This window comes from Bos indicus x Bos taurus, chromosome 25 (assembly GCF_003369695.1).
Source record: "Bos indicus x Bos taurus breed Angus x Brahman F1 hybrid chromosome 25, Bos_hybrid_MaternalHap_v2.0, whole genome shotgun sequence".
Lineage (NCBI taxonomy): Eukaryota > Metazoa > Chordata > Mammalia > Artiodactyla > Bovidae > Bos > Bos indicus x Bos taurus.
Window position 1 is genome coordinate 22,465,649 of NC_040100.1, and position 26,797 is coordinate 22,492,445.

At 40.8% G+C, this 26,797-nt stretch overlaps 2 protein-coding genes across 2 annotated transcripts in view; one reads left to right on the forward strand and one right to left on the reverse strand.

Moving 5' to 3' along the window:
• The window catches only part of LOC113883659 (transmembrane protein 180-like), a 40,963-nt gene extending 20,461 nt beyond the window's left edge, over positions 1–20,502 (reverse strand). Inside the window, exons 1-5 of the mRNA XM_027527566.1 lie at positions 20,424–20,502; positions 15,331–15,505; positions 12,807–13,532; positions 6,538–6,692; positions 2,725–2,808 (exon numbers count right to left, since the gene is read on the reverse strand). Of these exons, the coding sequence (XP_027383367.1) occupies positions 2,725–2,808; positions 6,538–6,692; positions 12,807–13,532; positions 15,331–15,480 (1,115 nt within the window). The 5' untranslated portion in view covers positions 15,481–15,505; positions 20,424–20,502. The remainder of the gene's footprint in view (positions 1–2,724; positions 2,809–6,537; positions 6,693–12,806; positions 13,533–15,330; positions 15,506–20,423) is intronic.
• A 185-nt stretch (positions 20,503–20,687) lies between these two features.
• CDR2 (cerebellar degeneration related protein 2) overlaps positions 20,688–26,797 on the forward strand; it is a 28,480-nt gene continuing 22,370 nt past the window's right edge. Inside the window, exon 1 of the mRNA XM_027527565.1 lies at positions 20,688–21,089. Coding sequence (XP_027383366.1) covers positions 21,011–21,089 — 79 coding nt within the window. The 5' untranslated portion in view covers positions 20,688–21,010. The remainder of the gene's footprint in view (positions 21,090–26,797) is intronic.

Below are 26,797 nucleotides of genomic sequence, written 5' to 3' on the forward strand. Positions count from 1 at the left end.
ACATTGACCATTCTATTTCAACTTAACTATATTCATTCTCTTATCTTTTTTTTTTTTTTTTGAGTACAGGTCTGCTGATGAAAGTGCTGTGCTATCTTTCTGGCACATACACTATCCGTACAACAGGATCTATGGTTTCTACCATCAATTATAGAGAGAACCTACAGTTGTTTACAAGGCATTCTGAATACAGAATACTTTTAGATTTTTCTATTTCCCTAAACATTTAAAGTTCTCAAGATATCAGGTTTGATAGTAATTTTTTTATACTTTATCAAGTCGTTCTAAAGCATTTAACTTAGTTTTCATAGAAGTGCTTAATTTCATACATATATTTCCTAAGTTTATAAAATATAAATGTAACTACATGTAATTATAGGGCTTTCCAGGTGTAGCTAGTGGTAAAGAATCTGACTGCCAATGCAGGAGACATAAGAGACCTGGGTTCGATCCCTGGGTTGGGAAGGTCCCCTGGAGGAGGAAATGGCAACCCACTCCAGTATTCTTGCCTGGAAAATTCCATGGACAGAGGAGCCTGGCAGGCTCCAGTCCATAGGGTCACAAAGATCTGGACACGACTGAAGCAACTTAGCACAGCACAACTGGAATTATAATAACAATTGCATCTGACATTAACCAATTTGAAACAAAAAGTACTGACTCTTAGTAAGGATACAACTTATGGGAACAGAAAAGCATATGTCTCTTCAAGAATAGCCATTCAGTCAGAAGCATCCAGCATGTGCATAGGAGAGTATGTTTTTAAAAGGGATTTGCTACTACAAAACCTGCTGTATTGTATCCTTAGCATTGACCACAGGGCCTGACATACAGGAGGCAATCAATAAATATTTTTTGAGTCAATAATGTCCACCACACACAGCTGGTATGAAACTTGAATGAGCAAAAGCCATACAGTGCTTGTACACACTGGCATTTGGTAAATATTGGTGCCCTTCCCTTTCCAACTGTTTGAGGCATTTTATTCGTTAGTACCCAGTTTCATTCAAAAAGAATTTGAGTGTTAAAAGATGTTTACTGACATTTCTTCCTGTTAATTTATTTTTTATAAACTGATTTAAGTCTGTCATTTTTCTAGGCATCAGGGACATAGTTCTGAAACATAAGGAGCTCACCTTCTTGCTCATCACTCCAAATATGACTTAGCAACAAACTCTGAAACATGGAAGAAATTATTTAAAGAAGAAATCACCAAGTTGGGTTGGCAAAGCTTCCTTCAATTTAAGTTACATTAAGAGACATTACTTTGTCAACAAAGGTCCATCTAGTCTATGGTTTTTCCAGTAGTCATGTATGGATGTGAGGGTTGGACTGTAAAGAAAGCTGAGCACTGAAGAATTGATGCTTTTGAACTGTGGTGTTGGAGAACATTCTTGAGAGTCCCTTGGACTGCAAGAAGATCCAACCAGTCCATCCTAAGGAAATCAGTCCTGGGTGTTCATTGGAAGGACTGATGTTGAAGCTGACACTCCAATATTTTGGCCACCTGATGCGAAGAGCTGACTGATTTGAAAAGACCCTGACGTTGGGAAAGATTGAAGGCAGAAGGAGAAGGGGACAACAGAGGATGAGATGGTTAGATGGCATCACCGACTCGATGGACATGAGTTTGGGTAAACTTGGGAGTTGGTGATGATCAGGGAGGCCTGGTGTGCTGCGGTTCATGGGGTCTCAAAGAGTTGGACACAACTGGGCGACTGAACTAAACTGAACAAAAAAAAAAGGCCATGCAGTTTCTACAAAGCTAATAAAGACTGTGCTGGTCTTAAAATAATACATTCCTCTCTATTCCATAAAATAGAGCACATATCAGAAAATATGTGCCAATCAAGTGAATTTTATGGCTGATCTAAAGCGTTTATAATAACCATACCGAAGAACAAAACCTCTCATCATCAGCTTATACTTTTTCAAGTAAAAAAAGGATAAGATGGACCTTGATTTTCAATTTCAATTCTTGTGATGCTACAGAGTAAAGGTCACTTTGCCTGATAATCCAGTGCAGTACAGTAAGTCCCCTACGTATGAATGAACTGTGTTCCAAGAATGCATTCATAAGTCCAACAAACCTAGGTACCCAACTAACACAGTTGGTTATATAATACTGTACTGTAATCATTTATAATACCTTTCACACAAATAATACATAAACAAACACAAAACATAAAGAAAGCATTTTTAATCTTATAGTACATTACCTTAAAGTACAACAGCTGGCATTGAGTGAACAGACAAGAAGAGTTACTAACTGGAGAAGGGAGAAGAGATGAGACAAGGTAGAGCTGAAGGATTGTCAGCAGTAGGAGGGCAAGCTGAAATTTCACTTAGCCTGAAGTTGATGGAATACATGCACATCTTTGAAAGTTCACAACCTGAAGGTTCGTATGTAGGGGACTTTCTATATTATAAAATAAAGCTATCTGAGATTTCACTTTGGTTTCTGAGATTTAACCTTGTAGCACCAGCCGTATGAAGCTTTGGGATGAAAAATTACCATGTCCTTTCAAAAACAGGGAAAAGTTGCCTGGGGTGAACAATTATGAATATCTTATTATGTTCTGCTCTCTGATTTCCAGTGCTGCTTCTTATGACCCTCTCTCAGTTACGTGATTTGTAGTGGCAATATAACTGAGATTCGGAGATACTAATATGTTCTCCCTCCCTGTGATATCTGTATAGCTAATATTTGAAAAATATACTTACTGCCGATTGAACTTCAGTAAGTCTGCATCGACCATGTCAGCCAGTGGCAAGTTAAATAAGCAAAAAGAAGCTTGCACAATCACCCTAGAAACAATTTTAAAGTACACATATGAAAATTCTATAACTAGGAGACACAAATTTGTTTAAAAATAAAACGACAAAGTTGACATTTGGTTTGCAGAAAAGGAAAAGTGAAATAATATGCTATAAAAATAAAAATATATTAGGTACACACTTCTATCCTCCCAGAATGTATCTATGAATATATAATTCTCTTTTAAAAATAAAATAAATACATTTTGAAAATTTTACTATGCTTTTTACTCATTCTCAGTTGACTACCTGTTCATTAAATCTGCTTAAATTATGGATAGGTTCTAAAGAACAAAACATGCCACGGAAATTCATTACTTTTCTCCTTATTGTTCCTTTTTCCCCTCCTTTCCCCCCCTTTTTTCCCTATAGTTGATCACTGCCTTAATAAATATGAACTTTAGCTTCATGAGTATGGTAATAATGACATGGAGTTTTGGTGTATATTTTAAACAGAATAAATATTTTGTAAACTGTGCAATAAAACAAGAAGTGAGAATCCACTTTCTCACATTCACATTAATATATAATTTAAAAAATTATCTTTGATAACAGAAGTTAAGTACAGGAGATATTTTAGACTTTTTCTCAGTTTAACTTTAAAATCTACTGCTTATGTTTGCTAATTGTTTTTTTTTTTTTTTGCTAATTGTTTATCATAAGCTAAGGAAAAGTATATTATCTTCTTTTATTTCTTTTGCACAATCTTTGTCCCATGCAAAAAAACAATGAGCTAACTAAAATATTGCATATGTAGTATTTAATAACATAAATTCCAGAGCTTCCCTGGTGGCTCAGTGGTAAAGAATCCTCCTGCCAATGCAGGAGACCAGGGTTCAATCCCTGGTCTGGGAAGATCCCACATGCCACACAGAGCGGCCAAGCCTGTGCACCACAACTATTGAACCTGTACTCTAGAGCCCGGGAGCCACAACGACTGAGTCCCCGCACTGCAACTACTGGAGCCTGAGAGCCCTAGAGCCTGTGCCCTGCAACAGGAGAAACCACCGCAATGAGAGGCCCATGTACAGCAGGTAAGAGTAGCCCCCGCTTGCCGGAACTAGAGAAAAGCCTGCGAAGCAACAAAGACTCAGCACAGCCCCAAATAAATAAATAAATATAAATATATTTATATATATAAATTCCGGAGAAGGCAATGGCACCCCACTCCAGTACTCTTGCCTGGAAAATCCCATGAACGGAGGAGCCTGGTGGGCTGCAGTCCATGGGGTCGCTAAGAGTCAGACATGACTGAGCGACTTTACTTTCACTTTTCAGTTTCATGCATTGGAGAAGGAAATGGCAACCCACTCCAGTGTTCTTGCCTGGAGAATCCCAGGGATGGGGGAGCCTGGTGGGCTGCCATCTCTGGGGTCACACAGAGTCAGACATGACTGAAGTGACTTAGCAGCAGCAGCAGCAGCATATATAAATTCCAATATATTTTAACTGGAGAAGCATTTAGAAAATCTTCTAGTTCAACATCACACCCAATACAGAAATCTTTTGGTATAAAGAGGGAAATTAAGAACTACTAAGGGACATAAAACATTTTAATTATGACAGAAGAAAGAAAATGGGGGAATGGTTGAAGTAAAAAAAAAAAAGCAAACAAACATTTTCATTCTAAAAATCACTACAAAAATGTCTTTTAAATATGACATAACCAGAGCTACCACTGTAGATTTACAGAATAGTTATCTATCAGATCAGATCAGATCAGTCGCTCAGTCGTGTCCGACTCTTTGCAACCCCATGAATCGCAGCACACCAGGCCTCCCTGTCCCTCACCAACTCCCAGAGTTCACTCAGACTCACGTCCATTGAGTCAGTGATGCCATCCAGCTATCTCATCCTCTGTTGTCCCCTTCTCCTCCTGCCCCCAATCCCTCCCAGCATCAGGGTCTTTTCCAATGAGTCAACTCTTCCCATGAGGTGGCCAAAGTACTGGAGTTTCAGTTTTAGCATCATTCCTTCCAAAGAAATCCCAGGGCTGATCTCCTTCAGAATGGACTGGTTGGATCTCCTCAGGTTTTACAGAGATCAATACTTTGAGTTAATTACTATATTTGCCACTTCTGATTTACTCAAAATGCAGTTAAGTCTTCATGAAAATTTTCTCAAATTGTTCCAATAGGGACCTGGAGTTAGATTTATTAGTTCGTTCACCCCAAACACATTTTCTAAGGACCAACTATTTGCAGGAACTGTAGTAGATGATGGGGCCACAGTAATAAGAAACTAGACTTTATTCGTAATAAAGCTCAGTCCAGTGGGGGCCAAAGACAGTCACAGACAGAAGGATCAATGCTACAGCAGAGATAAGCATGGGGCATCGGGGTCATGTAGGAGGGACACCTCCCCACTCCAGTACTCCTGCCTGGAAAATCCCATGGACGGAGGAGCCTGGAAGGCTGCAGTCCATCGGGTTGCTGAGGGTCGGACACAACTGAGCGACTTCACTTTCACTTTTCACTTTCATGCATTGGAGAAGGAAATGGCAACCCACTCCAGTGTCCTTGCCTGGAGAATCCCAGGGACGGGGGAGCCTGGTGGGCTGCCGTCTATGGGGTCACACAGAGTCAGACATGACTGAAGTGACTTAGCAGCAGCAGCAGCAGGAGGGACACCTAATCCAGGTGAGCAAATTGCGGAAGGCTTTCCAGAAAGCACATCCCTGAGCTGCAGCCTAAAGGAACAGTAGGAGAGAGCCAGGTAAGAATGGTGAAAGCTTTTCAGGCATAGAATGCTGCATGTTAGACATGGAAGTGTTTGAACCTGGCACTGCAAAGTGTTTCTCTAGGGCAGGAGTTCGTTGTAAGCGGAGGAGTAACAAGAAATGAAGATGTCAAGGTAAACAGGGCCAGTATAACAAAGGACCTCATATGTTATCATTTTGCACTATATCCTGAAAGCAGAGAGAAGCCACTTAAAAGATTGTTAAGCAAAGGAATGACACGCTCTTCTAGAAGCAACTGGGGACTAGGGACAAGGGGACCATGTAGGAAGTTATATGGAAATCCAGGTAAGAGATGACGAAGACCTGAGCTAAAGGAATGGCAATGGGAACACAGAAGGGATGGATTCAGGACATATTAAGGAGCTAAAACTACTAATAATTGGTAGCTTATTAGATGTAGGAGACAAGAAAGGGATGACAAAGACAACTTCTCAGTCTCCGACCTGGGCAACTAGATAGATGGTAGAGCCATTTCCCAAGATGGCAAAGACCATCTTTTGGGGATAAGATCTTTATTTGGCAGCAGGATTTACTAAACGATGCACTTTAACAGGTTAGAAAGAGGAACTTAACTTTACTACAAAACTTGGCATTAGAAATCTCTGCAAAAATGAAAACAGAAAGGTGGGCTTCCCTGGTGGCACGGTGGTTAAGTCTTCACCTTCCAGGGCAGGAGGTGTGGGTTCAATCCCTGATCAGGGAGCTAAGATTCCCATATACTTCCTGGCCAAAAAAACCCAAAACATAAAACAGAAGCAATATTGTAACAAATTCAACAAAGACTATGTTTGGTTAAAAAAGAAAAAAAAAAAAAGACTCCACATTAAAAAAAAAATCACCCCCAAAATAAGAAGACAGAAAAGTGTAATGACTGCCTAGAAATGAATACTAAACACATTTCAGATCTAAGATGTTTCATTGCTTAAAAGGAAATGGCAAGATCTACGGTAATTTTGGGATTGACACTGGCATTTACTCACATGATAACGGTGAGATACAGAGCCAAAAAGTAATAGTACTGCTGTCCAAGAAGCAACATGACAATGGAGGCTGTTCCTTCTAGGTAGAATGAAAATAAGATAATTTTATAGTAACCAAACTTCCTCAGCCAGGACTGGCTGATAAGTACAAGGCACTGAAATGGAAACAGATGGGCATAACGTTAAGATGGAATCCAGTGAAATAGGTTTACTCTTCCTGACAACAAAACAAACATTCTCAGCAAAAAATAAATTTGCTTCTGTATCATAATATCAGCTGAAACACACAACAATACTATCTATCATGGTTAGAAGTGTTATTATCCATTTATACCCATAAGAGTTGACTAATATACTGCAAAAAAACAGCTATTATTTCCTATAAAATGGACAAAGTGGGAAGTAGTTTCATACATTTTTATTTTCACACTAACAAGAGGAGGTTTAACTAAAACCAACTATGAAAGAACCATCACTGAAACAATGAGCATTGCTTTATTGTAATGTGAAAAGGCCAACTCAAATCCAAAATATATTCAGATTTTAAAATTTGGGATTAAAGCCCAGAATTCACCTCGCACACAGTAGTGAATAGTAAAATAAATATTTTACTATTCTTCTTTGTAAGAATTCCAGATATATCTGAAATGTACTTTTTTATCCTAAAATCAAGCACCAGAAATTAGCAATAGTTTATGATTGTATCGACATTTCTTCTGTTTGTGTTTCCTGTCCAATCTTATATATTTTCATCTTTCTAACAGATTCATGTTGAGAGTTCAATCACATTTTTTCCTGCATTTCTTGCTAGCAATGAAAAAGTTTATTGCTCTAGACCAAAAAGTTAGTGCTAAATATACATATGTACATTAACAAAGATTAGAAGATACTCTTTGTTTTCAATAAAAAAGCACATTGTTTAGCCCTGAATCATTTTCAGTACCTAAATGTACATACAATTAGAAGAGAATTTTTAATGATGTAAGTATAATAACAATATTGTTTAACAAATATAAGGGTTTCCCCCTCTGACTAATTTTTTGGTTTACTTCTCTACTTTCAAGAAACAAGAGCGCTTTTTTTCTGGATAGTAAAATGGTGATTGAGAGGATCCATGCCATTTCTCAGAGTTCTATAAGATAAAGTATGTAAAACAGACCAAGTCCCCTTATATTCCTATATGTAATAATAACACTATAAATTTACACAGTTCCGCATTTTGAAATGAAGCTTCTTGTTCTCAATCTCCAACCCATAAAATACTACACAAGATATGAGAGTAATACTCTAAGAAACGTGCGACAAAGTGGAAAGTGCAAGATTTTGAAACCAGATTCCCTAGTGTCAACCACAAACGGGCACTTGCCATGGGTGCTGCCATCTGCCTCTAAAAGGATTAAATCAGGTTCTGTGGAAGCTGCTGACCTCCAACACCCCCCGAAAGGTTTAGAGTGGAGAGCAGAAATGAGGCACTCTGTGCTCCCAAGAAACTGGCAGGACAAGTCTTCAGTAGATGGACATTCTCAGGAGCTGACTTTATGAGTCAAATTCTTATATCTCCTCATACCTAGAAGAGCACTAAAATCCTTCACAGTGATGACTGTTTTTTGTGACCAGCAGAAACTTTCTAAATAATAAACATGCTTGATTGCATGTACTCCCCTTTTACCAAAGTCACATACATACTGTCCTCTACCTCTTTGGAGCAGTTTCTCAGAGAGCTACCTGAGTTGTTTTCTCCCGGGCAGCAGTCCTCATATTGCCCAAATAAATTAACTCGCAACTCTCATATGGTGCATTTTTCTTAAAGTCGACACTGGGTTGAAATTCCAGCTCTGCCACTTTACCAGCTTACTTTACCTAGGAAGCATTTCCTCCCTCTGGCACTCCCCCTCTGTCTCTGTCTCTCTCATCATACAAAGTACTTAATAATTGGTAGCTGTTTTAATTCTGTCCAGTGTAAAAATATATGAGCCAATGACGGGTAATATAGCAACAAAAAACAGGCTACTTTTGCTTGTACTAAAATACAGCCTTCTACAGACTGAGGATTTTGGCTCTCCATCCATGTGTTTATTAAGTAGAAGCTCATGAATAATGTGTCCCAGCACAAGTGTTGGCAAACAGATGCCAAAGGAGCTTAAATCAAAACAAAGATAAAGGCAGTGTTGTGTTTACAGTGAACATTTAATAAATATTTGCTGTACTGAGATTTAATAATAAAAGTTAACATTTCTAGAGTGTTTATTTTGTGCCAGGAACTGTTTCAAGAACTTTGCATGCCTTACAAAGTTAATTCATTTAATTCTCATTATAATCTTCAGGCACTATTTTTATTTCCATTTTTACAGAGAAGGAAACTGAAACACAGACAGCTTCAATAACTTGGCCAGGGTCACAGAGCTAATAAGAGGGGAGGCAGATTTCTCCCTGGCAGTCTCCATGCTTCTAACCCATTTACTATTCTGCCTCTTGGAGATGAGTGGGATGTGGAAGAGTCCCAAGCCTATTAAAACAGTTATTACAGAGAAAGAACACTTCCTCATTCTTCTTTCCTTTCATTTATTCAACTCCTTAAAAGAAAACTATGGGGAAAACACTCTGAGAAAATGAAAATGCAGCGCCTAGCCTTCATTACCAGAACCAACAGGCAGCGTTGTTAAAGTGACCTAGCCAAATAAATAACAGCAAATTCCAAAGAGCTGTCTTGTTTTGCCCCCAATAATTTATAGGTGTCACTTTTTGAGAAATCAAGAATAAAATTTAAGGCAATTTTGGATTTCCATTTTATAATGATTTTTTATTGAGATCAACAGAAACACATATGTTAGTATGAAGGTTTGAGAAAAAGAATCATTGAAATCTTTTGGCTATACTTCTCTTAAAATTTAGTAGCCAAGAGAGACTGGAAGAAAATATTGCTGAACATACATCTAAAAAAGCACTTTTACTGAGACTACATAATATATCAAATATATAAAGTACTCTTACAATTCAACATTATACAATTCAATTTTAAAAAATTTGAACAAATAATTTATCAAAAAGATATATGTGTGGCAAGTAAGCACATTAAAAGATACTCAACATCATTATCAGTCATCGGAAAATACAAATCAAAACCACAGTAACATACTGCTGCCTCAAGCCTACTAACATGGCCAAAACTAAATGGCCTGATATAGTACTGATGAGAATGTGGAACAATTGGAAAACTTTACATTATTGGGAGGAGTGTAAAATGGTACAACCACTTTGGAAAACCGGTTGTCAGTGTCTTCCATAAACATACACCAACCATGGAGTCCACCCATTCTGCTTCAAGGGGTTTACCCAAGAGAAAGAAAGAAATACGTCCATACAAAGACATGAATGTTCATAGCAGCTTTGTTTATAATAGCCAAAAACTGGAAACAACCCAAATGCCCATCAAAAAGTGAACAGGTAAACAAACTGTTGTATACCCATACAATGGAATATTATTCAGCAATAAAAAGGAGTGAGATATTGATACCACAACAATGCGACAGAAGAATCCAGACCAAACAATAGTACATATTATATTATTCCATGTATATAAAAATCTAGAAAATAGATAGAATTAAAGGGACGGATTACAAAGAGGCACAAAGACAATTTGGAGAGCAATGGGTATGTCCACTACTTTGATTGTGGTGATAGCTTCATGGTGCAGACATAGGTCAAAATGTACCAAGTCACACAGTTTAAATACATGTAATTTACTGAGAGTCAATCACACCTCAGAAAAACCATAACCAAAAAACTACCTTGTTTCAACTCATACATATTTATTTTCTAAAAAATGAAATGTGCTAAAGTTGACTGCAATGGGCGTTTCGTGGTGCCCTAGTGGTGAGGATTTCAGGCTTTCACGGCTGCGATCTGGGTCCAGTCTGGTTGCTGCTGCTGCTGCTGCTGCTGCCGCTGCTGCTAAGTCGCTTCAGTCGTGTCCGACTCTGTGCGACCCCAAAGACGGCAGCCCAACAGGCTCCCCCATCCCTGGGATTCTCCAGGCAAGAACACTGGAGTGGGTTGCCATTTCCTTCTCCAATGCATGAAAGTGAAAAAATAAAGTGAAGTCGCTCAGTCGTGTCCGACTCCTAGTGACCCCATGGACTGCAGCCCACCAGGCCCCTCCGTCCATGGGATTTTCCAGGCAAGAGTACTGGAGTGGGGTGCCACCGCCTTCTCCGCCAGTCTCTGGTTAGGGAACTGAAATCCTGCAAGTTGCACAGCACCACCAAAAAGTTTAAAATTTTTTTAAAAAGTAAAACTGACTGTGGTAATAACTGTACATGTCTGTGAATATATTAAAACCCACTGAATTGTATACTTCAAGTGGATGAACTAATAAGTATGGTATGTGAGTTACACCTGAACGAAGCTGCTTAAAAATACCCATGTGTGTGTGCTCAGTCGCTCAGTCCTGATTTTTGTGACCATATGGACTATAGCTCGCCAGGCTCCTCTGTCCATGGGATTCTCCAGGCAAGAATACTGGAGTGGGGTGCCATTTCCTTATGCAGGGGATCTTCTTCTCAGGGATCTAACCCATGTCTCTTGTGTCTCCTGAACTGGCAGGCAGATTCTTTACCACTGTGACATCTGGGAAGCCTCCAAATACCTATCTACTCTTTAAAAAAAAAAAAACTTAGGTAAGAGTTTAACAAACTTGTTTTTGCCTGGAGAAGAGGAGATACTATAGGCAAGTACATGATTAAAAGTGAGAATGTATATATAGCCTAGAATCTGACATAACACATAGAGACAAGAATTCAAACAGCTCCCCATTCTGGGTCATTGAACACAGCAACAAACAGCTTGAAAACTCTCAAACTGCCATTAAGGGAGAGTATCATTATATTATTACACACAGTACCTGGGACTATATCGATAAACCAAAACTGATACTCTGTTTGGTAACCTCTGCTAAACAGACCATGACAGAATCTTAACAGGCACAACTTTAAAGGCCTCTGAGCCTCTTTTTTTTCATTTGGAAGGTCTTTCTCTAGAAGGTAGTTGTCAGGATTACACAAGAAAATGGTAGTTAGGATTACACGAGATAATGTATATGATGTACTTGGCATAGTCCATGGCACACAGTAGCACTCAAAAAATGTGAGTTCTCAGTATTATGGTATATACAGTAACCAAACTATAATAAAGACCTTGAGCTAATGGCAGAAAGGCAAATTCTATCCCATATACTTTGCTTAAGAAAGTCTGGCAACACTTAGAACATTTCAGAACTATTTCTATTCCACAGGGCTTAAATCTTTGTAAAAGTTTGTAAATAGTAAAAACTCTTCTATCTAAGTTATTCAACTTACTCTCTGAAAGAGTATAGATGACATATTTTAATTGAGAAAACAGGAAAAATCCATATCATAGGCTAGGTCAAGTCATATTTTTGGAGGATAGATTTAGGTTAAGGGAAGCAATTTTATTCATGAGTTCTCCAAATTGTGTAAAAAACAACCAGCTGATATATTTTTTGAAGGAGGACACACCCTCCACAATAATGGTCATGGCCATGGAATTTTACTAACACTCTGGAATTCTAGGACTTAAGTTTTTTAGCCAAGTGCTTTTGAAACCTGGCTTCAGGAATCCATGATCAAATAACTCTTCTTCCTTCTAACAGTCACAGGAATCTTAAATATCAGGATAAAGCAAAATGACATGCTCACAGGAAGCCATGCATTTTCTTCCATAGCTCTGCAGAGGTTTAAATGAGGAAGCTCAAGAGGACAAAATTCAAAAGCTAAAATAGTAAAAATATCACAGAGCTCCGCTTTTATTGGGTTCTCCTCCTTTTCTTCTTTGCATCTCTTGTTTCCATCATTTTCCTACTGAATCTTATCTAATGTAGGGAATCTGAATCTTTGGGCCTCTTAATAAATCTGAATCATTTTTTCATTACTGATACAATCAGGTTTTTAATTCTCAGCCAGGTAAGTTCTTGTTTAGTTGCTAGGTCATGTCTGACTCTTTTGCGATCCCATGGACTGTAGCCCACCAGGCTCCTCTGTTCATAAGATTTCCTGGGCAAGAGTACTGGAGTGGGTGACCTGAAAATTGCCATTTCCTCCTCCAGGGGAATCTTCCTGACCCAAGGATTGAATCTGCATCTCCTGAAATGGCAGGTGGATCCTCTACCACTGAGCCACCAGGGAAGGCCCTAGCCCAGGTAAGAGTTATATCTTTAATCCCTGTAGGAAGATACATGAAGAATCATCACATACCTGTGGGCAGATAAAGCCTGCCCCATACATGATGCTCCTTATGGAAGAAGGAAGAACATCCGTGGGAATGAGGTTATCAACAAATATCATCATGAAGTTACTGAAGAAGGTTAAATGGAAGACTTGGAAGAAATTCACTATCAGAAAAAGGCGAAAGTTTTTCTGGGTCAAGATTTGTCTCATCAATGAGATGACGGAGGTCCAGGGGAGATCCTGTACAGTTTCTGAGAAAAGGTTTTCCTCGGGGCTTCTTTTAGGTTCTAAGTGACTTATGTGGCACATGCCAGCATAAAGGCTGGCAGTAGCCAAAATGGCAACAACAACAGCGATGACCTGAAAATTGAGCAAAATTTCCATGTTATCAGAGATGAGGCCACAGAAAAGGATACTGGTAGATCCTACCAGTGATGCCACTTGGTTGATTTTAATAAGCTGAAGCCGACTTTCGTATCTAGTGAAAATTTCTGCAAACAGCACACACTGGGCTTGCTGAACAAAGGTAAGTGTGCTATCAAAAGCACATAATGATACCACCAGGTGAAGCCCACTAAGCCAGTCACCTTCATGATAGTATTTCCAGGGGAACCAAGGAAGCAGGAAGGCTGCTGCATACAAAGGGGCGCCATACAAAACAGAACTGTGACGACTGGAACAGCAGTCAGCCTTAGAGTTGTTGTGAAAATACCCCGTCAGGTCGTTAAGAGCATTCCAGATCATTAAAATCATCTAGAAAAGAAATAACACAGGATTATTTTAGTGTAGTTTATACCGATGAAAGTAACTTGAATTTTTAACTAATATGAAGTGACCAAATTTGATCAGTTGGGAAAAAAAAAAAAAAAGTCACTGCTTCCAGAATCAGCAGGAAGTATACATACTGAAATAATAATGACAGCTAATACTACCCCAAAACCAGAGTGCATTCACTTTGTGTTTAGGCAATGAACAAGTTTTTACATGAATTATTTCACTAAATCCTTAAAACAACCCTATGAAGTAGGTACTATTCTTACCGCTTCTTTATGAGGAAACTGAGGGTCAGAGAAGTTAAGTAACTTTCTCGGCTAATAAATGACTGAACCAGGGCCTGAGCCAAGGCAGATGACCCTGGAGTCCGCGCTTTCAATCATTATGCTCCGCTGTCTCCCCACAAGGCATATGGCCATGCCTTTGCAAAGAATGATGGCCTGTTTACAGACCATGGCACAGTTTTACATAATTTCATTAGGAAAGGTTAAAATATTAGCGTTTGCTATCTCAAAATGGAAAAAAACACTTATTAGATCAAGGATGTTGTTGTTAGCAATGAACAAGTAACATTATAAACCATATGGTTTTTTAAGACCATGAACTCTATCCATCCTGACCACCTAATTGGTAATGAGTTACAATACAATTTGTAAATATATGGGCCATTTCAAAACACATGATATCTTAATAATAATTCTTATTTTTCCACATAAGGAATTTTTCCAGATAACCAAAAATGTACCCATTAAACTCCAAGCTGTCACTATTTATTATACTTGGGATATAGTTGCTTTACAATGTTGTGTTAGTTTCTGCTGTACAAGGAAATGTATCAGCTATATGTATACATATATTCCCTCCCTCTTATCCACCTCCATCCCACCCATATAAGTCACCAGAGAGCACTGAGCTGAGTTCCCTGTGCTATACAGCAGGTTCCCATTGGTTATCTGTTTTACACATGGCAGTGCACATCTGTTCAGTTCAGTTCAGTTCAGTCGCTCAGTCGTGTCCGACTCTTTGTGACCCAATGAACTGCAGCACGCCAGGCCTCCCTGTCCATCACCAACTCCCAGAGTTCACTCAAACTCACGTCCATTGAGTTGGTGAAGCCATCCAGCCATCTCATCCTCTATCGTCCCCTTCTCCTCCTGCCCTCAATCCCTCCCAGCATCAGGGTCTTTTCCATTGAGTCAGCTCTTCGCATGAGGTGGCCAAAGTACTGGAGTTTCAGCTTTAGCATCATTCCTTCCAAAGACATCCCAGGGCTGATCTCCTTCAGAATGGACTGGTTGGATCTCCTTGCAGTTCAAGGGACTCTCAAGAGTCTTCTCCAGCACCACAGTTCAAAAGCATCAATTCTTCGGTGCTCAGCTTTCTTCACAATTCAACTCTCACCTCCATACATGACCACTGGAAAAACCATAGCCTTGACTAGACGCACATACGTCAACCTAAATCTTCCGATTCATCCCAACGCCCACCCCCACATCGTGTCTACACGTCTGTTCTCTACATCTGCATCTCTACTCCTGCCCTGCAAAAAGGTTCATTTGTATCATTTTTCTAGATTTAATATATATGCATTAAAGCTGTTATAAGTGACCATCATTTTAAAAGTCTCTTTGCCCTTAAACAGAAGATCTTGGACATGGATAACCTTTTCTTGCTAACTCTTTCAACTTGTGAAGAATCAGCTTTTTGGAAAATCATGAGGCACAACTAGAAGGAGAAGCTTTTCTAAGGTAAAAGAACAACAAGGGCTTCATCTCACCTGTGCTTGATAAAAAGCCACTTCTGAAACCTTGTACAGATGTAAAAAAAGCTTTACATAGTAGAAACTGAAGACAGAATTGAGCATTTCAGTCCCTAATGTTGTTAGAGAGAATGCCCAAGCAATGGGTTTGATGTTTAAAAATGTCATTTTCCATGCAGAGGAATTCTTCTTCCTTTAGTTTAAGAAAAAAAGAAATGGTTAACATTCACTACTTGTGTACAAAAGCTGATTCAGCTCATGGGTGACAAAATTCCACCAGATACTAGTTAACTTTAGTTAAATAAAAGTCCAAAAGCATTAGCTGTGAATATGCAACCAAATTTAACACTTTACTTTCTTAATCCACTTACTCAACAATTTTTGAGATGTTGCCAGGAACACTAGTTTGCATAGAGTGTGGCTTTACTTGAATATATATTTTAATATCTCTTCTAACTTATAAAAGTGAAACATATCAAAGTGTTTGCTGCTGCTGCTAAGTCGCTTCAGTCGTGTCCATCTCTGTGCAACCCCATAGATGGTAGCCCACCAGGCTCCCCCATCCCTGGGATTCTCCAGGCAAGAACACTGGAGTGGGTTGCCATTTCCTTCTCCAATGCATGAAAGTGAAAAGTGAAGTCACTCAGTCATGTCCGACCCTCAGCGACCCCATGGACTGCAGCCTACCAGGCTCCTCCGTCCATGGGATTTTCCAGGCAAGAGTACTGAAAAGGGTTGCCATTGCCTTCTCCAATCAAAGAGTTTAGACGCATTTAACTAGTGACCAGGGAGATGTGTTTATGGCATTATTATCTTCCCTACTTGGGAAGGCACAACAGAAATGAAACAATGAGGTGACATCCTTAAGTAGTGTCTGAGAGAAAGAATAGAAGCAAGCCTTTCATCTTAGTATAAAGTTGTCCATTCAGTAGTACAGACTTGCATTGGGAGATTCATTTTTTATCTTCTCTTGTTGATCTTTTGATTCTCTTTTGATCTTATAGCCTATGTAACTTTGGCCCAAAGGACACAGCTAAGAGGGGTATAGAAAGAACCCATTTGATCCTTGCTGTCATGTAAACCTTCCTCTTAAATCTGGCCTATTGTTTTACCCATCCACGGACTTGATTTATCCAACTGGAAAGCAGGGAAAGGTTAACCAAGCAAGAGGTAGGTATAGACTCATCTTGCTTTTTTAATCTTGACTATGGTTTTAAGATAACAACAGAATTTTCCTGTTTTATAATGGTGTGTGCGTGCTAAGTCACTTCAGTCATGTCCGACTCTGTGCAACCCTATGGACTGCAACCTGCCAGGCTCCTTCGCCTGTGGGATTCTCCAGGCAAGAATACTGGAATGGGATCCCTTCTCCGGGGGATCTTCCCAACCCAGGGATGGAACCCATGTCTCTTATGTCTACCTGCATTGGCAGGCGCGTTCTTTAATAGGCACTTCTCCAAAATCTTACTCAAGCAGAAAACACAAATATTCAGATAATTCGAGAGATGCTACTTGCTTAAACAGTCCCTGGGAATTAAGCAGGCACCTCAGTCTATGCTACCCAATTACGTGTGGATGCGGAGAGCAAGTTATAAGGGGGAAGTGGACATTTGGCTCAAATGATCAAATTACCTAAGTCCCTGAGCTTCATCTTGCATCATGTAGATGCAAGAATGATTTTAATTCTATAGGAAGTAGAGAATTATCAAAAAGGGTTAATAATTCCATTTGTAGATCAAGCATTGTCTATAAACAAAATACAGACTATCTGCCCGTTTGTGTACTCAGTTCAGTGCAGTTGCCCAGTCGTGTCTGACTCTTTGAGACCCCACGGACTGCAGCACACCAGGCTTCCCTGTCCATCACCAACTCCCAGAGCCTGCTCAAACTCATGTCCCTTGTACTCACTTGTGTACTAGCTTTCTTAAAATGTCTATAGATTCTGCTGTAATGATAAACAAAAAACATATATATGAACTTCTTTGTTACTATGCATGCTCAAACCTTTAAAAATACAAGTACTAAAATGTGGAGATGAACCAACATTTTTGACTATGGAGGTAATTCTCCAGTTAGAAAAACCTGGGAACTACCGCTGAAGACCTCACTCTCGGGACTTACTTTTGGCGTAAGTGAGAATGAAGACTGAAGCCGAGGCCACTGGTTACTAAGAGAGCCAAAAACAAGGAGATCAGGAGAACCAAAAGCCAAGATACAAATTTGTTGTTGTTTAGTCACTAAGTTGTGTCCAACTCTTTTGTGATCCCATGGACTGTTGCCTGCCAGGTTCCTCTGTCCATGGGATTTCCCAGGGAAGAACAGTGGAATGGTTTCCATTGCCTTCTCCAGGAGATCTTCTCAACCCAGGGGCCGAACCTGCGTCTCCTGAAGTGTCAGGCGGATTCTTTACCATTGAGCACCAGAGAAGCCCTAAGACACAAAATTAGCCCACCAAAATCCAGGCACTCTTCTTGTTCTTAGTTTTATTTCAGGCATGCTAAAACAAGAAGCGTGCCACACCTTCTAAACTGATCTATCATTAAGTCAGAAGGCAGGTATTTATAAACTCAGAATTTTGCAAGGAATCATAAGCTTGCTTAGCTGAGTTCAAATTTTTTAAAAAGACTTTGAGTTAAGCACCCATCTTGTCTGAAACATAAAGTTAATGTCACGTATATATACACATATATGGACTTCCCTGGTGGCTAAGAAGGTAAAGCCTCTGTCTACAATGCGAGAGACCTGGGTTTGATCCCTGGGTTGGGAAGATTCCCTGGAGAAGGAAATGGCAACCCACTCCAGTGCTCTTGCCTTGAAAATCCCGTGGATGGAGGAGCTTGGTGCAGGCTACTGTCCATGGGGTTGCAAAGAGTCGGGCACGACTGAGCGACTTCACTTCATATGTATATATACGGTGGATACAAAGTTTTGATAACATTATAAAAAATTCCATAGCCTGAACTTCTGTTTATGACCAAAAAAAGTAAAAATCTTTCTTATTTCCATCTGCAAAAAGAACTATTGATATTTTGCTTTAGATTATTTTCATTATAATAAACACTTATTTTAGTAGGTATCAAACTGAAAACCACCACTTACAATCACTTTAAAGTCAACACTACTTAAAACTCTCACTTGACTTACTATAGCAATAAAACACCAAAGAACATGAATAGTAAGTGTATCTTTACAAGCAGGAACAAAGGATTTCTGAACCTGGTTCTTCTTTAATACAAAATGTTTTATATAGAAGAGTTTAAAAGTAGCAGAATGGTGTAATGATTAGGCTGGGAACATGCACTAAATACTGGTAAATTATTAAATGAAAACCCAAAAGCCTTCTTTCAGAATCAACTTGGGTTGTTATTGTTAACCTATCGCTAAACCAAATAATAATGTTGCAGAAGAGGCTGCTTATGATTGCTTCTCAGCTATGACTGCTGCTGCTGCTAAGTCGCTTCAGTCGTGTCCAACTCTGTGCGACCCCATAGACGGCAGCCCACCAGGCTCCCCCGTCCCTGGGATTCTCCAGGCAAGAACACTGGAGTGGGTTGCCATTTACTTCTCCAAGGCATCAAAGTGAAAAATGAAAGTGAAGTCGCTCAGTCGTGTCCGACTCTTCGCGACCCCATGCACTGCAGCCTACCAGGCTCCTCCATGGGATTTTCTAGGCAAGAGTACTGGAGTGGGGTGCCATCGCCTTCTCCTACATGGACTCTAAATAATGATGGGGACCCCTTGAAAGCAGGGCGTTTAGCACTGAAAGCTAACTTGTCTTTTTCAGTGCAATTTTTGTTCAAGCTTTTCCGGGGCGGGGGTGGGGGTGGAGGAGAAGTTCCCCCAGTGTCCTTAAAAAGAACACACTAATACTAAAAGACATAAAGTCTGGTGTGTTGGGTTTTGTGTGGACTTTTTTGCCATGTAAAATCATCAGTAACTTTAATTCTTCAGATCGTTCTTTTTTGTTGTTTTGCCATTGTTTTTTGAAGAACGCTAAAGAACATTTCAATACAGTCTCCCATTTGATTTGGAGTCAAAATAAGCTTTTGCCATGGAGAAAGGGTTAGCACTTTCAGTTACTAGTGGCTATGAAAGATGAGTTTCTTGAAGGTCAGAGGCATGATTCCGGCCCTTCAGCTTCAACAAATCACCATCAGCAAATCCTAAATCCAATCATCTCTCTTTCCAAAGAGCTTTATCTGTAGTGACTTGTAAATTAAGATAGTTTTAGTTATTTTCTTTTGGCTGTGGACTAGTAATACCTCTACCAGAATAAGGGCAGTTAGGGCAGAATAGTAAACCTAGTTTCTTTCTTAACCTAAGAATAAAAACAGATCAGTAACATTTTACTTGTTAGTGTCCCTGGATTTAGAAGACAAGGATTTGTGAGTTTACCATTCCTCTTTTATCACCTCTGAAACGACTGTTCCTTCTAAGATTATTGGCTGACATTCTAACATAGCTGTCTTCTGTCAGCTGTACCTTTACCATTACATCAAGGCTAAGAACACTGACTTTCTGATCTGTCACCTTAATTTAGAATTTTTGTGTTCTGTCTGCACGAAGATGGTAAAAGCCACAACCTACGAGCAGTATTTATTTTGTTGTGTGCAGAAACCAGCTTTCACTGTCCTGGCCATCAAGGGCGAGGGCTGCATTCTCCTCTCTCCAGGTGTAACGTCATGACTCCAGATGCTTAACTTGTGATCTCTCTTTTTTAAAAAAGTATGAAAAAACGCTTGCAGTTTTTTTCTCAGGAGTCGCTTCAACTGCACCTTCAGGTGGGTCTGAGGCCCACCGTTTCAGGGGCAGTACAAATTCTCAGCAATTTGGAGGTGAGGACTCAGATATCAAGAAGAAAACAGTTAACTGCCCTGAACTTCCGACCGATCCTCGATTTCCCAGCATCAAGCAGAGCAAATCTGGGAGTCAGGACCAGCAAGGGTCGGTGGGGCAGCAGACCTCAGGGTCCCGGCACGCCTCGCGCCTCCCGCCCGCAACCGTCCGCTGCTCGTAGACCGTACTTCTGACCCTCACGCCCACTTAGCCCGTCCACCGGCCAGGCAGCCGGCCACCCACCACAGGGGCAGCGGAGGCCACCACCTCCTCACCCAAGCTCGCCGAATGCACGGCCAGAAGCGTTTCGAAGAGAGGAGAGGGCGGGACCCTCGACCGCACCCCTTGTCCTTTTCCCGCCTTCTTTGTTTCCTTCGGAGTCACCATTGGCTGCCTGCCTCTGATACCGGGCGAACCGCGGGCCTGCGGCGAGACGCGATTGGACGACGTCGCCGCCGCTCGGCCGGCGGTCTGCTCGCGATTGGCCGAGCGGCCGCCGGGGGTTTGAATCGCAGCCCCGGTCGGGGAGGGTTCTGCCAAAGTGCCACGTTGGGCCCGGCTGCGGCGTGAGGAGCCGGCTCCGAGAGCCGACTCAGGAGCTCGCGCCGGGGCGCCGGCCGTTGGGGCGGTTGGGCGGCGCGAGAGAACCCAGTCCGCGGCGTGCGCTGCGGGCCGCCGTGCGGCGGCGCCGGAGGCGGTAGCGGGCGGCTGTGGTCCGGCGTCGCGGTGGAGCCTGGGCGGCGGCGCGTCCCGCCCGAGGGCGGCTCTGGCTGAGGGCGGAGGGGCCGGGGGAGAGCCCGGGGCAGCGGCTGAGGCGGGCCGGCGGCGGCGGGGGCCGCTGCCCCCGGAAGAGCCGGCCGAAATGCTGGCGGAAAACCTGGTGGAGGAGTTTGAGATGAAGGAGGACGAGCCGTGGTACGACCACCAGGACCTCCAGCAAGGTGAGGGTGCGGTCGCCAGGCGGGGCCTGGCCAGAGCTGGGCGGCTGCCAGCTCGAGGCTTCACCTCCTGGCCGTGAAACTGTTAAAAAGTTGATTTCGCTCGGGGCCCACCGACGCCAGTATCGGGGAAGATCTGGCGCTCACCTGGCGTTGGGACTGTCGCGTCTGCTGGTCCCGCGCGGGAGGACTCCGCTGCGCGGGCCCGGGCTCTTGCGCGGTAATCAGCATCCCCCGTCGTCCCAGCCACTACTGCGTGTCAGGAGCTGACCGGGCTCCAGGCACCGTTTGGAGCTCTCTCCGGGGATTAACTGATTTAATCCCCACGGTGTTCCTCGGAGCGGAGAGGGGTGGCCCCTTACCGGGCTGTCCGCGTCGGGGAGGAACCACAGCCGGTGCTCACAGCCGGCGAGTGTGAGCTGCTGCAGGTGGTGGACCCGGGGTGGCAGTGCCGTGTGGCAGGAATCGCGCACACATTTGATCCTCACAATAACTCCGTTAAGAGAGTAACTCATATTGTTCCCCTTTTCCAAATGGGTAACGCGGATGCTAAAGCGGCCAAGTGACTTCCCTCAAATGTGGAAGCAAGTCGGTTTTTTTTTTTTTTTTTGACTGATTTTTATTGGAGTTTAGTTGATTTACAATACTGTGTTTCTGCCGTAGAGCAAAGCATTTTTGAACCCGCACACTCAGAATGAGGAGTCGTCCTAGTCACTGCTCAAACCCCTATCTCTTCTGCTCCACCTGGTTTACAGCTCTTACAGTTGGCGTTAGACGGGGTGAGAGGGGGGCTACTTAGGCGTGGTTTACCAGATGCCAAGTGAATGACTTGAGGGCACTTCTACCTCAGCTGCTTCCTTCACTTTGCCCCCTAGCTTTTTCACAAGAGGCATTCCCATCTTGGCCTGTCCTGGATTTCCTGTCTCCTGAGAAATTTTTTTCAGGCATCTTCTGTTTCAGCAATTCTGTGTAAATCAACTTTTTCATCTCTCAACTGGCATAAAAAGTTACCATCTCATTTAGTTGAATATTAATTGACCATGGTGTTTGTTCATGCTAACCGTTGAACTTAGGGGAGAGAGAATGTAGGCTTAAAAGACTCATACTTTAAAAAGAAAAAAAAAAGACTCAGAAAAGAAACATAAGGAACTCTTGGGGGAAGGTGATTTCTTAAATCAATATGTCACAGCCTGTCGCTTAAATCAGATTTTATATAGTCTTTATATAAGTCAAAGTTTATGTAAGTAATTATGCTTACATAGTCTAACCTATTCAGTGGCTGCAGTGCAGTATCTGCCATCATATTCACAGCATCCACAAGGCAGATTGTCTTACGTTTTAACCTGTTTTCAGAATGCCCCAAAAGGATTGATGGCCTAGTTTGATACTTTCTCCAGAATTTATGAGGCAACCATTTTGCAATTGCAACCTTTCCCTATAAAGAAATGAAGCAGTTTGCCCTATAATCAAACTATATATTTTTCCTTACTGTATTTAGAAAGTGTAGCTCTGTACAGGTTTTTTTTTTTTTTTTTTAATCTATCTAGCACAATACTTAGCACATAATAGAAACTCAATTTTAACACTTGTTGACCTGAACTGAGGCACTCACACAAGATTATTGTTTTCATGGCTCTCTTCCACCAGGCAAGTTAGTCTATACTGCACTTTCCCCCTGTGGGAGGTTGTTAGGAACAACCACTTGTAATATTTCAACTTACTGAGGAGCAAATGCAACATATTGAGGTTAGACGTGGAACTCTCTAACCTCTGATTGAAATCAAGTCATCAGGTGTGCAAATGCATGAAATCTTGAAGCGCACAGGTCCAAACTTCCTAGTGCCAGTTTCCGTTTGGAATTTGGTCTGTTCTTTTCAGAGGACTTTTACATCTATTATCACGATGGACTTTGACATAACCCTGTGTGTCATAACCAAGTGTGTGGGGTAGGAATAGATGTGAAATTCCAACAGTTACAACTGTGAATTTGGCCTGTGAAAGAATGAAGGCCACAGTGTGAATAAAAGGGTCTCTTTGTCCCATTCTCATTACATTATATGTTCACTCATAAGCTTCTAATGGATCTTTTGTTAATTTTTCAAAAATTGTATTTATTCCGTCCCAGGTGTTCATTGAGGCACTAGGACTACAGTGCCTGTCCACAGGACAGACAGGATCCTGCTCATTTACTAGGGATCTGTTGACTGGAGGTGCTGCCTCCTGGGGCGCCCACTATAGTGCTAGGCAGTGGGTGGGCCCTCACTAGATAATTTTGCTGCTGAGTAAGGTTTGGGAGCAAGTCTGTCCTCTTAGGCTGATAAGCAGATCTAGTGGGATTTTATCAAGTGCAGACACATGTCTGTTCATTTTTTAACATCCTCATTATTAATTTTACTGAGAGCCTTATTTGAACAGAGTTGCTAAAACAGTTTTCTAAGATCCTGTGCTCAGTCATAGAACTACAATTTTTTTTTTTCTTTAACAATAGAAGCATTACTTAAGTATATTGAATCTCTTTACCAAAGTTTGCTTGGGGCATTCTTTGTAAAAATTAAAATTGTTGAAAGTTTCTAACCTCAGAAGGCAGTGGTCTACCATTCATACCTTGTTAGAAACATGTGAAACTGTGCAGGCAGAAGAAGAAAACCCATTGCTTTTATAAAACACTTTGAAGAGAGTGTCTTTTGTCAGAGGGCTGAGTTGACAAAGTAAGAATACTGACTGTGATCTCTGTGAGTAAGATCCTTTCTGGGACAGCAGGAGCCTTCTCTGTAGGTAATGATGGTGATTGCTTTGAAATGTGCCCCTGAGAACAAGGTGGAAAGACTTCAGAGACTGGGTTTTCTTTTAGACCAGCTGCTGTTGTAATTGTCATTTGGCGAGCTGTGCAAGCTTAGAATAAGGATTTGGGTTTCTACTGTAAAGATCAGCAAATGAAATCTTAGTTTAAATTAAGACTTCTACTTTTTAAGATGAGTACGTTTTCCACATGAGCAACGAATTTGCTGAATCACTGTTTGGAGGGTCATTAAAACTGACACCGTCATTTTTCTTGATGTTTATATTCAGATTTTTTGCTTTCCCAATTATAGTAACATCGGCTACAGGAGTTACACAGAAGCATCACCAGATGACGCATTTGGTTTTGTAATAGGAAAAACTTTCAGCCTTAACGTTATTGAATGAATGCTAGAGACTACAGCTAACATGGGAATATGTCATCCTCTTTAAAGAAAAAAACTAAAGAAAAATGTAATAGCAGTGAAATTTAAAGATTTCGGAATTCTGGAAGGAAGATCTTTTTTAAAAATCACCTGACTACTAGAGTTAATTTTTTACCTAGGGCATAGGGCTGAGTAGACTATCTGTTTAAAGCTAATAGTTTATATTGTTAAAATAGATTATTGTCACTTGCAAAGACTGATTAGTGGAAGGATATTAAACATGAAGTTATTGAAAGTTGCAGTTCTCAAGCCTGCAGTAAATCTGTGGTATTTTTAGTGTTTGCCTACGCCAGTTCAATAGGATTTAGAAAAGACAACCTCTTAATGAAAATCCTTTTTGTAAAGTGAGATGAACAGGTGTATAAGGCTTCAAAACTATATTGTTTCCTTTTCTTTTGTGTGTTAAGTAAGAATAAAGGACATTGAATATTCTCTCATTCCCTCCACAAATTATTTAGAAAACCTTCTTGGGCTTACTGCCAGCTTTTGGCTCCTTTTGGTAATGGAAGCCAGATGCTACACAACAGGAAATAAACTTCTTTTTTTTTTTTTTTTTAAAGACCAAGAAAGACTTTTGTCTTTAAACTAACAGATGAAGTAATATCCTATTATACAGTGTGACTTCACAGATGCTTTCTTGTAGTTGAGACTTGTTTCGCCAGAATTCTATCCTACACATCCAATGAAATATTTAGAAGACTGAGACTTCAGGTTACTGAGCCAGGCTTGGGTTTTGTTTAACTCAAAATAAGGATTGCGATAAGGACAAGTCTCAAATTCTTCTCTGTTGGATGTTTACTGCAAGAGTGCTATACTTGGCGTCTCTTCTGCGGCAGCAGGAACAGGAAAGGTGCTCCCGGCTGACATTAAGTAACATGGGTAGTTTCCTAACTGAAAGAAATAGCTGTAGATGGTCTCAAATTAGTCTTGCTTCTGAAAGAGGTTTTGGCTCAGCTTTTGGTTGCTGGATAAGAATATCTTTGGTAAGTCTCTGGTCTTTCCCAGTGAGGAGTTACTCACCACTTTATAGCAGGCCAGGAGAGACTTAAGTAATGTCTAGGTAATGTTTGCTTTGTCCTTAATAATTCAGCATAGTGGTTCCTTTATGGGGCTGTGTATACACATTACACACGCTATGAGTGTAAAATAATTATTTCTGGAAATCTCAGCTGTACGTAGTTCCTTTTTCATTTACTGAAAACAAGATAGCAACTTGCCTGGGGTTGTATATGCTTTCCCTGGCAGCACAGGCAGTAAAAGCCAAAGAGCTCAACTCTAGTTTCTCATTGTCATCTAGGAAAACAAGCAGACTGAGGTACTCTGTACCTTAGACAAAGATGTGGACATCCCTGTCAAGAAAATTAAAAGTGTGTGGATGTGGATAATGGAGAATCGTGATGAGGGTGAAAGTTAGAATCTGTTGACAGTGGTTTCTCATTTGCTTATTATGACTCACCACGTGGAATTGGTCAGATCACTTCTTAGCATCTTTCTGCTTCTCATTTGAAAATCTGGGTTAACTACCTTGAAAAGATACAAAAAATTAATTTCAAATGTTTGAACAGTTTGTAAAGGGTTTGATGTCTTGTGAATACAAGATATTATTTCATAGACTTGGTATATGAAGTCTTAAGTACATTAATAGACATTGTTAATATTTAAATCACAAGAGAATGTATTTTGACACTGATCTACCAACAGTATACTGTTTTATTTTAAATGGGTGTAAAATGTTTTAAAATGAGCTGGAGTGGTGTTTCGTGGGTTTTGCTGCCTTGTTTTTTTCCTTCTGAGGGAAAACTAACCAACCACAATGTTAATTATGCCCTCAAATGGCCGCTACCAGGTAACAAAAGTTGCTTTCCAGTTACCACTTATTCTAGGTTAAGCTGTAATATTGGTTTAATGAATTAAATGTTAAACCTTGTTTGTCAACCTCTAAAAATTGTTTTAAAATCATATGTGGTGAGGTTCCCTCTTTTGATAATAAGTGTAATAAGTATATTTTTCGACACTGGGTGAAATGACTTTCCAACATACTTAGAATAAAACCTAAACTTTCCTTACCATGGCCGATTTCTGTAGTCTGAACCATACCTACTCCTCCAGCTCCCGTACCACTCTCCCCAGTGAGCTTCTGTCACACTGGCTTTATGTTGGGCTGCTGTTGTTCAGTCACTCAGTCATGTCCAACTCTTTGTGACCCCGTGGACAGCAGCACGCCAGGCTTCCCTGTCCATCACCAACTCCCGAGCTTGCTCAAATTCATGTCCATCAAGTTAGTGATGCCATCCAACCATCTCATCCTCTGTCATTCCCTTCTCCTCGCACCTTCAGTCTTTCCCAGCATTAGGGTCTTTTCAAATGAGTCAGTTCTTCGCATCACGTGGCCAAAGTATTGGAGTTTCAGCTTCAGCATCAGTCATTCTATTGAGTATTCAGGACTAATTTCCTTTAGAATGGACTGGTTGGATATCCTTGCAGACC